The sequence below is a fragment of the Oncorhynchus mykiss genome, chromosome 11 (assembly GCF_013265735.2).
Source record: "Oncorhynchus mykiss isolate Arlee chromosome 11, USDA_OmykA_1.1, whole genome shotgun sequence".
Classification (NCBI taxonomy): Eukaryota; Metazoa; Chordata; class Actinopteri; order Salmoniformes; family Salmonidae; genus Oncorhynchus; species Oncorhynchus mykiss.
In genome coordinates, this window is record NC_048575.1 from 36,914,688 (window position 1) to 36,929,633 (window position 14,946).

At 42.9% G+C, this 14,946-nt stretch overlaps 1 protein-coding gene across 5 annotated transcripts in view; it reads left to right on the forward strand.

Annotated features, from left to right (window-relative positions):
• The first annotated feature begins 1,493 nt into the window (after nt 1–1,493).
• Nucleotides 1,494–14,946, forward strand: part of LOC110535646 (transcriptional repressor NF-X1) — a 30,330-nt gene continuing 16,877 nt past the window's right edge. For 4 of the 5 annotated variants that reach the window (XR_005034621.1, XM_036935380.1, XM_036935381.1 and 1 more), the window contains exons 1-8: nt 1,494–1,746; nt 2,475–3,482; nt 3,840–4,001; nt 4,426–4,503; nt 12,275–12,380; nt 12,499–12,570; nt 14,462–14,601; nt 14,745–14,844. Coding sequence is in view for 4 of the 5 variants with exons in the window: in XM_036935380.1 (XP_036791275.1) it covers nt 1,725–1,746; nt 2,475–3,482; nt 3,840–4,001; nt 4,426–4,503; nt 12,275–12,380; nt 12,499–12,570; nt 14,462–14,601; nt 14,745–14,844 (1,688 nt within the window). In the remaining variant the exon portion in view is untranslated. The remainder of the gene's footprint in view (nt 1,747–2,474; nt 3,483–3,839; nt 4,002–4,425; nt 4,504–12,274; nt 12,381–12,498; nt 12,571–14,461; nt 14,602–14,744; nt 14,845–14,946) is intronic. The other variant, XM_036935379.1, reaches the window with a different exon arrangement.

Consider the following 14,946-nt stretch of genomic DNA (forward strand, 5'->3'; position numbering starts at 1 on the left):
CCCCAAAAACAGATCGATCAAAAACCCGTATCATCTCCTCCTTAAAGTCTTGATACTGGTTAATACACTCAGCCCTTGCCTCCCAGATTGCCGTGCCCCACTCACGAGCCCGTCCAATAAGGAGAGATATGACGTAGGCGACACGAGCAGTGCTCCTGGAGTAAGTGTTGGGCTGGAGAGAAAACACAATATCACACTGGGTGAGGAACGAGCGGCATTCAGTGGGCTCCCCAGAGTAACACGGCGGGTTATTGATTCTGGGCTCCGGAGATTCGAAAGCCCTGGAAGTGGCCGGTGGATCGAGGCGGAGATGGTGAACCTGTTCTGTGAGGTTGGAGACTTGGGTGGCCAGGGTCTCAACGGCATGTCGAGCAGCAGACAATTCCTGCTTGTGTCTGCCTAGCATCGCTCCCTGGATCTCGACGGCTGAGTGGAGAGGATCCGAAGTCGCTGGGTCCATTCTTGGTCGGATTCTTCTGTTATGGTGCGTGAATGAGGACCCAAAAGCGAATTAACAAACAGAGTACTTTAATGACGAACATACGTGGGCTCAGATGGACAGGTAGATTCCGACAGGACAGGACAAGGTTGCAGCACACACGATGATAGTCTGGTTCAGGCATGAGACACATAAACAAACAAACAAGAATCCGACAAGGACAGGAGCAGAAACAGAGACAGATATAGGGACCTAATCAGAGGGAAAAAGGGAACAGGTGGGGAACGGGGTGAATGGGTAATTAGGAGGAGACAAGGCACAGCTGGGGAAAGGAGGGGGAGAAAAGGTAACATAACAACGACCAGCAGAGGGAGACAGGGTGAAGGGAAAGGACAGAGACAAGACAACATGACAAAGACACCTCATCTATATAAAAACAATGATGAGATCTCATTATCTGAAAAAGTCTTGACTGAAATAAAAGCATAGACTCTGCGTTTGACCTAGCTCATTATGCAGAACTGTTATAGCCTTGTGTATCATCTCAGAGAGAGTTAACCATTTGCAGAGTTGCATTATCTCTGAAATATTTTTTTTAAATCAACAGCCTAGTGACCCAAGTCCACAAATCCTTTATAGAAGCCTCTGACGACCTTGATCCCATTACACTACTGCTAAGAGAGACTGTCCTTAGGCCATAGGTACCAGTCTATTGCACCTGTCTGTCTTTCTGGCTGGCTTTCTCACTGAGACACTATGTATGTGATGGGTGTGTAGACCTAAGGGTGGGATCATTTGTCTGCACAAGACTGTGGGAAGAATTGTGCGGGACAATATATTATTCTATTCAGTTATATTCTTTTTTTATTCCATTCAGTTATATTCTATTCAGATCAGTTATATTTAATTCCATTCCATTCTATTCTCTCCAGGAAAAAGTATCACCCAATGGTAACTGGTGACACTGTGGATCATGGTGCATGATGACCTAGGGTCCCCCTGCTGGTTATTCCAAGCAGATGGATGTGCAGTCCTGCCAGTGAGTCTCAATAAAGTTGGGTGACATAACTTCAAACCCCTTTGCAGAATCTGGAAGAATCGTCGGGGCTCGTGCCAACCACAAGACAAGAGATATCAATTATGTAAGAAGAGGAGACGTTTTATTATGTTTCATTGTGGGAAATACATGCAAACAGTGGCATTTAATCCCCCAACAACAGTAAAAACCTTCGCGTGGGAGAAGAACGTGAGCCACTGCCAACTAACTTGCATCAGCTGGGGTTGAATGGCTGAGTGCTCAGTCACAGGTAAGAAGTAACATTAGGCTAGCTAGCAGCTAACTTGGCTTGATGGCTAGTTAGCTTGCTCCTTTTAGTTTTAAAGAGAAAAGCTAACGTTAACCCTTAGCTCCCATGCTATTTAGCTCAATCATATCAAAGTCAAATGACAGGGTTTGTGTTGAGCGCAGTTGTGAAATTGCACTCTGCATTAGCTTAACTAACGTTACGTTAACTAGTTAACGTTAGCAAGCTAGCGGACTGAGACAAATTCTCTCACTCAGTGACTCACTTCGCTAGTCTTTGATTGTCAGTGTGGCCACACTGTTAGACGCGTGTTTATTTAACTTTAGCTTGAGAAGCTGGCTGTTTAGCTAGTTAGCTACACAGCCTAGGCTAGGTACTGGTGGAGTCATGCGGACTTTTAGCAATGGCTATGCCCTTGCTTGTCTAAGGAAAGCCAGTGAGAACCTCTAACAAATAGTGAACGTTGTTGCCTACTTATGTGATGATGGTAAACAAAGTCTGTCTAACTAGATGACGTGCTCTAGTATCAAAGTCCAGAAGAGGTGATCTGTCATACTCAGATCCTTGACACGACTCCAAAGACGAGGAGAACGAAGATGTCAACATAAACGCCTTGTCTTTGGCGTCTCGTGTTAAGGATGTACTTGCAGCCTGTCAAGTTTGTTAACACCGTGGTTGCTACTCATGTTAAGCCACTCAGTAACACGTAGGTTATGTCTTTTCATATATAGACTCTCTGGATTTTAATCCAGATGGGCCTTCATCACGACAGAAACAAAACCAACACCAGTCCAGGAGGGGTCGAGCCAGAGTGGACCACAACCGTACTTGGAGTAGTCCTAATAATTATGTCCCACTGCCGCAGCAACAGCAAGACCATTTTCACCATGGGGTCAAATCATCTCATGACAATGTCCTAGTAAACTTCCATCCTCCTCCCCACCACAGAGAGGATGTACAGAGGGGTCGAGGAAGAGGGAGTAATGGAAGTTGTGGGGGAGGTGGCCGGGGCTCAAGGGGCCGGAATCCGAGGTGGAATAGGCCTGGGGTTGAAATTGGCACTGGGCCCCTTGGCTTACCTGGGGGCCACCATGGACTGGTTGGTGGAGGCTACAGGCCTGGAACACTCCACATGGAGAGGGGACCCCCCATTGACGGGCCTAGCTGGCGTCGAGACCCTGGGGGCCGGGGGGGAGAGGTGGGGCCTGCCCACGAAGACCACCAGGACACCCGGCCTAAAAAGCCCCGGAGGTTCAGCCAGGAGCCACGGAGAGGAGAGAGGAGCTCTAAAGGACCTCCTCACTCTCTGGACAAGCAGGAGAACCAGGAAAACCATGCTACAGGAGGAGGGGGAGGAGGCTGGGATCTGGTTGAGCCCAGAGAAGAAACCCGATCATTAGAAATTGGAACCAGAAACCGTAAAGGCGGTAGGACCGAGGACAGGAACCCCCATGTTGACCCTCGAAAGAAATTCCAAGAGCCAAAGCGAAGCCAGGGGCCGATCAAAGAATATCCCCAGGAGAGGAAGGAGCCTGAAAGGGGAGCCAGCGGCAGAGACATCCTCCCTGCCCATCATGACAAACTGGGCCCCAGCACTGAAGAGCCCAACTGGAGCGGTCAGGGGAAATGCACCCCCCTGCAGGACAGAGGCCAGAGGAGAACACCCAAATATGACTACAGGCCTGGGCAGAAGAGGGGGGACAACAACATGCCCAACAAGAGCAAGGAGACACAGACAGGTGAGAGGGCAGTTTCACAGAAAAAAAAATAACCAAATGAAAACACTAAGCTAAAGAATATCTGAAAACATTTTTTATTAGATCGGTCATTTGTGAATGAGTTTGCTCTGAGAGCAGTTATCATGTTGATTGTATGTTCCAAATGGCACCCTTTTCTCTACATAGTGCACTACTTTTAACCAAAGCCCTATGAGCCATGATCAAAAGCAGTGCACTATATAGGGAATAGGATGCCATTTGGGATTGAACCATCATTATTAAGACCACTCCAGTTATGGTCCACTCTGGCTCTGACCCTCCTGGACTGGTGCTGGTTATGTTTTGGAGTCTCTAGTGACTCTCTCCATCTCTGTCCAGGTTGCCTGATTGAGCAGCTGTCCGAGGAGAAGTATGAGTGCATGGTGTGCTGTGAGGTGATCAGGGTGATGGCACCTGTCTGGAGCTGTCTCAGCTGCTTCCATGTCTTCCATCTCAACTGCATCAAGAAGTGGGCCCGCTCCCCAGCCTCACAGGCAGATGGTAGGCCGAACACAGACAGACCAACAGGCAGACACGTGTGCAATTAAGCACTGCCCAGCAGTCACTCATTCAGCTGTGCATCTATTCATGACTTTTAACACAATAGTCCTCCATAGATAGCACATTGCTGCTCCACCCAGACAATATAGGAGTGCACATTCTGCACGACAGATGAGGCTACAATATCCACTGTAGCAAAAATGCGGCCCCAGTGACCTTATCCTAATTGCAGTGGCCTTCTATTATCTTAATTGCAGCTAATGTGCGCTGTTACTTCTGTACTAACAATGTCACAATATATTGTAACTTTATAAGATGTAACTTTATTTAAGATGTAGTTCACATTTTGTGGACAACCATCATTCTTAAAGAGATCTGTGAAGGATGCTATATGTGATATTCAAGCTTTTGTTCTAATTTGCAGAAACAAATGATGGGTGGAGGTGTCCAGCTTGTCAGAATGTTGTCTTCCAACCCCCAAACACCTACAAGTGCTTCTGTGGTAAGTGATTAGCTAATAGCCATTATTCCCAGACAGTAGTGCATCCCTAGTCTTCCTTGCTCGTTGAGATGCTTTGCTCATTATGTAAGGGATAATCAACAAGGGGTTATGCGTTCTATGGAAAATAATGAATGACTCGCGTCGCATTGGCTTGAAGGGCATTCTAGAGAATGCATTATTTAAGTGATAAGGCCCGAGATTGTCGAGGCCCGGCAAACCGTGCTAATATATCCTCCAAACTCTGGCTTTGAGGGCGTTATCACTTTTATACAACGGTTTACCAACATATTCAAATAATGATTGACATATTTTCATTAAAAATGTTATTTTGATATATTATTCATACCTTTTCCATCCTTTCACAAGCTATAGTCCCAACACAAACCTAGGGTTGCAACTAGGGCTGTTGCGATGACCGTATGACTGCCTCCACGTGACCGATTAGTCACAGTAGTTAGGCTTCTCCAAGCTCTTATGCTGGGTAGCTCTTATCCTGGGGCGGCAGGGTAGCCTAGTGGTTAGAGCGTTGGACTAGTAACCGGAAGGTTGCAAGTTCAAACCCCCGAGCTGACAAGGTACAAATCAGTTAACCCACTGTTCCTAGGCCGTCATTGAAAATAAGAATTGGTTGCCTAGTTAAATAAAGGTTAAACATTTTTTAAATGCTGCTGATGGTAGCCTACCAAGCATGCTAACTGCCTGGTGCTTAGCACTGTATTGTCCACTCTAATCAATCTGACATCAATGCAAAGGAAACCAAAATTCTAATCAAACACTTCGAGAGCCCATGATCTCATGTTGTGCAACATTTCTACAGGCTATGCAATTGCGGGAGAAAACAAGAGTGATGGGCGCTAATAAAAAGAGGATCCCATCAGCTTTCCATACATAGGCTAGGCCTATATTTATTTCTCAACTTTCCTAATATTAAACACATTGCTTATATTTACAACAGGAGTATAGGCTACCTGGCTGGCATGAAAATAAACCATGGGGGAAACCTAGTCAGTTGTGCAACTGACTGCCTTAAGCGGAAATGTCTTCCGCATTTAACCCAACCCCTCTGAATCAGAGAGGTGCGGGGGGCTGCCTTAATCGACATCCATGTCTTCTGCGCCAGGGGAACAGTGGGTTAACAGCCTTGCTCTGAGGCAGAACAACAGATTTTTACCTTGTCAGCTCGGGGATTCGATCAAGCAACCTTTTTGTTACTGACCCAACGCTCTAACCACTAGGCCACCTGCTACCAAAGCGTCCTCCGTTTGCTATTTACAGTTGAAGTCGGAAGTTTACATACACCTTAGCCAAATACATTTAAACTCAGTTTGTCACAATTCCTGACATTTAATCGTAGTAAAAATTCCCTGTCTTAGGTCAGTTAGGATCACCACTTTTTTATTTTAAGAATGTGAAATGTCAGAATAATAGTAGAGAATTATTTTATTTCAGCTTTTATTTCTTTCATCTCATTCCCAGTGGGTCAGAAGTTTACATGCACTCAATTAGTATTTGTTAGCGTTGCCTTTAAATTGTTAAACTTGGGTCAAACTTTTAAGGTAGCCTTCCACAGGCTTCCCACAATAAGTTGGGGGAATTTTGGCCTATTCCTCCTGACAGAGCTGGTGTAACTGAGTCAGGTTTGTAGGCCTCCTTGCTTGCACATGCTTTTTCAGTTCTGCCCACACATTTTCTATAGGATTGAGGTCAGGGCTTTGTGATGGCCACTTCAATACCTTGACTTTGTTGTCCTTAAGCCATTTTGCCACAACTTTGGAAGTATGCTTGGGGTCATTGTCCATTTGGAAGACCCATTTGCAACCAAGCTTTAACTTCCTGACTGATATCTTAATGTTGCTTCAATATATCCACATAATTTTCCTTTTCATGAAGCCATCTATTTTGTGAAGTGCACCAGTCCCTCCTGCAGTAAAGCACCACTACAACATGTTGCTGCCCCCGTGCTTCACGTTTGGGATGGTGTTCTTCGGCTTGTAAGCCTCCCTCCAAACATAACAATGGTCATTATGGCCAAACAGTTCTATTTTTGTTTCATCAGACATTTCTCCAAAAAGTAATTTCTTTGTCACCATGTGCAGTTGCAAACTGTAATCTGGCTTTTTTATGGCGGTTTTAGAGCAGTGGCTTCTTCCTTGCTGAGCAGCCTTTCAGGTTATGTCGATATAGATACTTTTGTACCTGTTTCCTCCAGCATCTTCACAAGGTCCTTTGCTGTTCTGTGATTGATTTGCACTTTTCATACCAAAGTACGTTCATCTGTAGGAGACAGAACGTGTCTCCTTCCTGAGCGGTAAGACGGCTGCATGGTCCCATGGTGTTTATACTTGCGTACTAATGTTTGTACAGATGAACGTGGTACGTTCAGGCGTTTGGAAATTGCTCCCAATGATGAACCAGACTTGTGGAGGTCTCAATTTTTTTTTCTGAGGTCTTGGCTGATTTATTTTGATTTTCCCATGATGTCAAGCCCTGAGGCACTGAGTTTGATGGTAGGCCTTGAAATGAATCCACAGGTACACCTCCAATTGACTGCACCCGCACGCCTGACTAGCATCACCACCCTGGATGGTTCCGACCTTGAATATGTGGACATCTATAAGTACCTAGGTGTCTGGCTAGACTGTAAACTCTCCTTCCAGACTCATATCAAACATCTCCAATCGAAAATCAAATCTAGAGTCGGCTTTCTATTCCGCAACAAAGCCTCCTTCACTCACGCCGCCAAACTTACCCTAGTAAAACTGACTATCCTATCGATCCTCGACTTCGGCGATGTCATCTACAAAATTGCTTCCAACACTCTACTCAGCAAACTGGATGCAGTTTATCACAGTGCCATCCGTTTTGTCACTAAAGCACCTTATACCACCCACCACTGCGACCTGTATGCTCTAGTCGGCTGGCCCTCGCTACATATTCGTCGCCAGACCCACTGGCTCCAGGTCATCTACAAGTCCATGCTAGGTAAAGCTCCGCCTTATCTCAGTTCACTGGTCATGATGGCAACACCCACCCGTAGCACGCGCTCCAGCAGGTGTATCTCACTGATCATCCCTAAAGCCAACACCTCATTTGGCCGCCTTTCGTTCCAGGTCTCTGCTGCCTGTGACTAGAACGAATTGCAAAAATCGCTGAAGTTGGAGACTTTTATCTCCCTCACCAACTTCAAACATCTGCTATCTGAGCAGCTAACCGATCGCTGCAGCTGTACATAGTCTATCGGTAAATAGCCCACCCATTTTTACCTACCTCATCCCCATACTGTTTTTATTTATTTACTTTTCTGCTCTTTTGCACACCAATATCTCTGTACATGACCATCTGATCATTTGTCGCTCCAGTGTTAATCTGCAAAATTGTAATTATTCGCCTACCTCATGCCTTTTGCACACAATGTATATAGACTCTTTTTTTTCTACTGTGTTATTGACTTGTTAATTGTTTACTCCATGTGTAACTCTGTGTTGTCTTTTCACACTGCTATGCTTTATCTTGGCCAGGTCGCAGTTGCAAATGAGAACTTGTTCTCAACTAGCCTACCTGGTTAAATAAAGGTGAAATATTTTTTTTTATTTTATGTCATTTAGCCTATCAGAAGCTTCTCAAGCCATGACATCATTTTTTTCTTCTTCCCCGAGCAGTTTAAAGGCACAGTGAATTTAGTGTATGTAAACTTCTGACCCACTGGAATTGTGATACAGTGAAATAATCTGTCTGTAAACAATTGTTGGAAAAAATACTTGTCATGCACAAAGTAGATGTCCAAAGTAGACTTGCCAAAACTATAGTTAGTTGACAAGAAATTTGTGGAGTGGTTGAAAAACGAGTTTTAATGACTCCAACCTAAGTGTATGTAAACTTCTGACTTCAACTGTAAGTGCATAGACGACATGTTTTTTCCTGCTGCCCCTGTTTCGATACAGGTGTATGATAATGGTCCATTCTAAATCTAAACAAATGTCACATTATTAAATCAACTTTTCGGACGCCTCGTGTTGCCTAGCCCATAGCCCTATATGTTTTAATAAGGTTTGTATCACAACTATCACATAGTTTTGTGTGTTCCTTCCAAACAACTGTACTTTAGCTTCATCTGTCCAGAGTATTTTGCCAGTAGCACTGTGGAACAGCCAGGTGCTCTTTTGTGAACTTCAGATGTGCAGTAATGTTTTTTGGGGGACAGCAGTGGCTTCATCCGTGGTGTCCTACCATGAACAAGATTCTCGTTCAGTGTTTTTACATATTGTAGACTCGTCAACAGAGATGTTGGCATGTTCCAGAGATTTCTGTAAGTCTTTATCTGATAGTCTAGGATTCTTCTTAACCTCTTGGAGCATTCTGCTCTGTGCTCTTGCAGCCACTCCTAGGGAGAGTAGCAACAGTGGTGAACTTTCTACATGTATAGACCATTTGTCTTACCATGGACTGATGAACATCAAGGCTTTTAGAGATACTTTTGTAACCCTGTCCAGCTTTATGCAAGACAACAATTATTCATCTTAGGTCTTCTGAGATGTCTTTTGTTCGAGGCATGGTTCACATCAGGCAATGCTTCTTGTGAATCGCAAACTCAAATTTAGTGTTTTTAAAAAATAAAATAAAAATTAGGCATGGAAGCTCTAACCAAAATCTCCAATCTCGTCTCATTGATTGGACTCCAGGTTAGCTGACTCTTGATTCCATTTAGCTTTTGGAGAAGTCATTAGCCTAGGGCTTCACATACTTTTTCCAACCTACACTGTGAATGTTTTAAATTGTGTATTCAATATATACAAGAAAAGTACAATAATTGTTATTAGTTGAAGCACACTGTCTATTGTTGTGACTTAAAACTTGATCTGATCTTCATCTGATCTTCAAGTTTGGGGATGGTAATTTTCACCATAAACATTCACCTGCTTTTTATAATAAAAGCATTACATGCATAATTGCATTTGCGGTCACTTTTGGTAATGGTGTTTTCCGCTAATGGAACATTTGCGCTTATAGCCTACTACCATGTGCGCATTACTGCGCTTATAATGTGAAGAAATAAACTATTAGGCTATCAACATGTTAAGCTAAACTTTCTTATCCGTTGCGTCAGCCTCATTGCCTAAAAACGTTTTCTTCCATGCTAGTGGTTGTATTAATTTGGGATCTATCGCATCAACTGTCCCAGACTGTTTGGAATATTTATTTCTGGCACAGAATATAATAATAATAATTTTGTACTATGGGGGATAGTAGATTGACATAGGCTAGTGCTTTCGCTGTTTGTTAGGACTACTCATCTTGTTTTCGTCAGCGCCCAGTTGTGTCCCCGATTACGGCCCACAAAAGGGGATGCCGCCGGGAAATTCAAGGCATTATCAAGCGCTTGTCAAATTGTGAATGAGGGACAATTGGAGTGTGTACAGCCTGAGCAAAAAACTAAGCAGAGCTTAGTAGAACATCTTTTGTATGTTTGTAGAACTACAGTTAATAACTCTAAATTAAGCATATGGGAGTACCTATTTCTTTGTTAACATCTCAACACAGAATAGATGCATGTGCGCACTCCCTCAAATCCTTTGGAGAAAATGTCAATTTTATTTTGCTTTGTTCAATTGTATTCTTCATACTATAAAATAATGCCACGAAATTACATGTTATCCCAGGCTATGATTTAATTGTAAACAAATCTTATCTGCTAAATAAAAGTGTTTTCCACAGCCATTTGGCACATCAGGACCTAGGCTATATTACATGGATTTATTACTTTTTAAAATGTGTGGTTTGCCAGGGGATACTAAATGTGTTTATGTTAATGGTAAATTACCGTGAGACCGACCATTATTTGCTTGACATTCACCGACTGACAATTTTGTGACCTCCACAGCCCTAGTTGCAACCCAAGCCAACTGGTTGTTTGTTCTATCAGTTCGGTTGCTAGAGACGTAACCCAGTCGTGCAGACTTTTTGTTCTGTAACGTTTGTTCTAAATGTTCCATTGCCATACTGACTGGCAATGTTCTTATCCCTTGCTTGCTTGCTTGCTAGCCAGCCAACTGTAGCTAACTTAGTCATGTCAAAAAGTGCAGCCAGAATAACAGCAAAGTAGCTGCATTTGCTCAAGCTGTTTTCCAGAGACATTTATTTTGATACATCCATAATAATGAGCTTATGAGGTGCAATTTCGCTCTCCCGTCAGGACACTGTTGTTCAAAGGAGCTAGCCAACAACACAGCTATCACAATCACTTCAAACTAAAGCTGGAAAGACTGCAAACTGGATGCACTTTGACCTTTTTTCAATGGACATTTCTTTGTATATATCCATAAATGATGCCAGCTGATTCATGATTTTGACTGGCTGAGAAATGCTGTCTGCTTGTTTCATCCCAACTCCTGATGCGTTCTTTACTATGGAACAGCTGGGGATTGCATTTGAATTTTGAAACAATTATTAAAATGTCATAGAGACCGACCGCAAGGTTTCGACAAATCTCCGCTGTTGAAAACTAAATGTTAGTCTAAAAGAAATGTAAGAATGTCTACATACATTTCTATAGTGGGGATCAAGTTTATAAATTGCCTGGTTGGGCTGATGAGACCGTGGATTGCGCAGTCAGATGGAACAGATTAAATAGTCATTTTAACGTCATAGATTTAGCCGGTGGTAATTTGTGGAATAGACACTGCCTGGAATGGGAGGTCTTTAACCAATCAGCATTCAGGATTAGATCCACCCGTTGTGTAATTCCCTACGGTATAATACAATGGCTAATGCGTGGAGTTGCACCTTCCGTGGCGCTGCATTATTTTCCAGAGACCGTTTACATGTTACCCCAGGCTATGATTTAACATATTAGAAATGTGTTCAACATCCACTGAAGTAGCTTGCAAGTGTACTAGATAGCTATGATAATAGTTGCCTTGGTAACCAAACAGACTTGCTAGTTTAGCTAACCAAACCATCAATCCTAGCTTGATATTATAAAAATCGAATTCAACAATGAATGTTTTCAATTCAACTTTTGCTTTCAAAAGCTGCTCAAACATAGAACATGTAAGAATGCACTTCATAGCCATTTAATTCTACCATGCATTACAAGGAAATAATGCACGCTCTAGAACAGCGATTCTGAACTTGTGGGTTGCGACCCAAGTGAGTTTTTGAATGGGTCGCAGGTGTCTAAGTAAAAGTAATAATAAATATAAACGAATGTATTAACAAATACTCAGGTCTGAACTTAAACAAGTTAAACCAGGTAGAAAGTGTGTAGAAAAGAAAATGAACTTACATTTTTTAAATATTATTTAATTCCAGAAAAATATATATTTTCAATAGAGCTATTAGTAGTGCTTTTTTGGTTGATTTAGTGGTCTCATACCAGTGAGTTTAACATTCTTCATCAAGAGTATGGGCAAAATTTATTTATTGACAATTAGAGGTGGGCATGTTGGTCCCTTGTTTTATAATTTCTACATTTAGTTTCAATACAGCATTAAAAATAGTTTTCCAGATTGTATATTGATTATTTTTCGCAATGCGAATATTGGTTCATGACTGAGACAACGTGGTTCAGTTTGGGTCCCAAGGCAAAACCAGTTGAGAACCACTGCTCTAGAATGCCCTTCAAGACAATCAAGAGTATTCAACAATGCCATGGTACAAAACAAATAATCATCTTAATGATACTGAACTGATAAAATAAACAAGTAGTAGAAATACATTTCCTTGTCCAGAGTTCTTTCTCTGTACTGTTTCCTTATTCTGGTGTGATTGACAGGCAAAGTGACCAACCCGGAGTTCCAGCGTAGCGAGATCCCACACAGCTGTGGAGATATGTGTGGGAAGAAGAGGAGCGGAGCAGACTGCAAGCACCCCTGTAACATGTGAGACACAACCCAACCCATACATAACGAACCTCATCCCACCACCACATAACAATCTGTGGTTCAACAACATGAAGTGGTTGTCTTGATTGTGTCGCCTCTGTGGTTCTCTCTGCAGCTTGTGTCACCCCGGACCTTGTCCACAGTGTCCTGCCTTTGTCACCAAAGCCTGCATCTGTGGAAGAACCAGGTAGTGTATATCCTCTTGACCTCATGTTTGCGTCCCAAAATGGGCCCATAGGGATCTGGTCAAAAGTAGTGCACTATATAGGGAATAGGGTACCTTTTGGGACTTGGACAAAACTACATTGTAATAACTTACCCACTGTTTATTTACATACATTTGAAGTTGGAAGTTTACATACACCTTAGCCAAATACATTTAAACTCAGTTTTTCACAATTCCTCACATTTAATCCATGTAAATAATTCCCTGTCTTATTTATGTCAGTCACTTTGTTTTAAGAATGTGAACTGTCAGAATAATAGAGAATGATTTATTTAAGCTTTTATTTCTTTCATCATATTCCCAGTGGGTCAGAAGTTCACAAAAACTCAATTAGTATTTGGTAGCGTTGCCTTTAAATTGTTTAACTTGGGTCAAATGCTTCAGGTAGCCTTCCACAACCTCCCCACAATATGTTGGGTGAGTTTTGGCCCCTTCCTCCTGACAGAGCTGGTGTAACTGAGTCAGGTTTGTAGGCCTCCTTGCTCGCACATGCTTTTTCAGTTCTGCTCACAAATGTTCTATAGGATTGAGGTCAGGGCTTTGTGATGGCCACTCCAATACCTAGACTTTGTTGTCCTTAAGCCATTTTCCACAACTTTGGAAGTATGCTTGGGGTCATTGTCCATTTGGAAGACCCATTTGCGACCAAGCTTTAACTTCCTGACTGATGTCTTGAGATGTTGCTTCAATATATCCACATAATTTTACTCCCGCTTGATGCCATCTATTTTGTGAAGTGCACCAGTCCCTCCTGCAGCAAAGCACCCCACAACATGATGCTGCCACCCCCGTGCTTCACGTTTGGGATGGTGTTCATCGACTTGCAAGCATCCCCCTTTTTCCTTCAAACATAACGATGGTCTTTATGGCCATTATGGCCATCTTTGTTTCATCAGACCAGAGGACATTTCTCCAAAAAGTACGATCTTTGTTCCCATGTGCAGTTGCAAACCGTAGTCTGGCTTTTTTTATGGTGGTTTTGGAGCAGTGGCTTCTTCCTTGCTGAGCGGCCTTTCAGGTTATGTCAATATAGGACTCGTTTTACTGTGAATATAGATACCTTTGTACCTGTTTCCTCCAGCATCTTCACAAGGTCCTTTGCTGTTCTGGGATTGATTTGCACTTTTCGCACCAAAACACGTTCATCTCTAGGAGACAGAACACTTCTCCTACCTGAGAGGTCAGATGGCTGTGTGGTCCCATAGTGTTTATTCTTGCGTACTATTGTTTGTACAGATGAACGTGGTACCTTCAGGTGTTTGGAAATTGCTCCCAAGGATGAACCAGACTTGTGGAGGTCTAAAATGTATTTTGAGGTCTTGGCTGATTTCTTTTGATTTCCCCATACTGTCAAGCAAAGAGGCACTTGAGTTTGAAGGTATGCTTTGAAATACATCCACAGGTACACCTCCAATTGACTCAACTGATGTCAATTAGCCTATCGGAAGCTTCTATAGCCATGACATAATTTTCTGGAATTTTCCAAGCTGTTTAAAGGCACAGTCAACTTAGTGTATGTAAACTTCTGACTCACTGGAATTGTGATCCAGTGAAATAATCTGTCTGCAAACAATTGTTGGAAAAATGCCTTGTCATGCACAAAGTAGATGTCCTAACCAACTTGCAAACACTACAGTTTGTTAACAAGAACTTTGGAGTTGTTAAAAAATGAGTTTTAATGACTCCAACCAAGTGTATGTAAACTTCAGCCTTCAACTGTACCTTAGCTTAGGCTGCCAAATGTTCGTCATTTCTGTGTCACTATTACTAAGGTTTAACAATTGGTATAGGAAAAACTTTGCACCTCAGCCCAAACACTCACAGTAAAATACATCCGTACTTCTCTCTGCAGTCAGCCAATGCGGTGTGGCCAGGCCACTGCCATCCACTGTGACAAGCAGTGTGACTTGATCCTCAACTGTACCGAACACACCTGCACCCAGGCGTGCCACAGCGGACTGTGCCAGCCGTGCCAACTACAGGTCCAGCAAGGTGAGATACTACAAGAAGTTCCACATAATCTAAAAAATAGCGATGACTTTGTCCTGGTCTCAATCTCTTAGCTGTGGTAATGCGTTACACTGATGCAGTCTCCTGTTTTTCTTAACCTTTGACCTGCTGACGTGCTATTGCAGTGTGCTTCTGTGGCGTTGTCTATCGGGAGGTGCTGTGTGGGACGGATAAAGACTGCTTTGACGGCTCTGGACACTTCTCCTGTCAGAAAGCATGTGGCAAGTACGTTCTAACCAGCAGATAGAAAGTAACTTTTTAGTTTGCTACTTTGAGAATATGATCTCTTTCCGCCTGAAGATTAGTCAGTAATGTCTTAGCCAGATT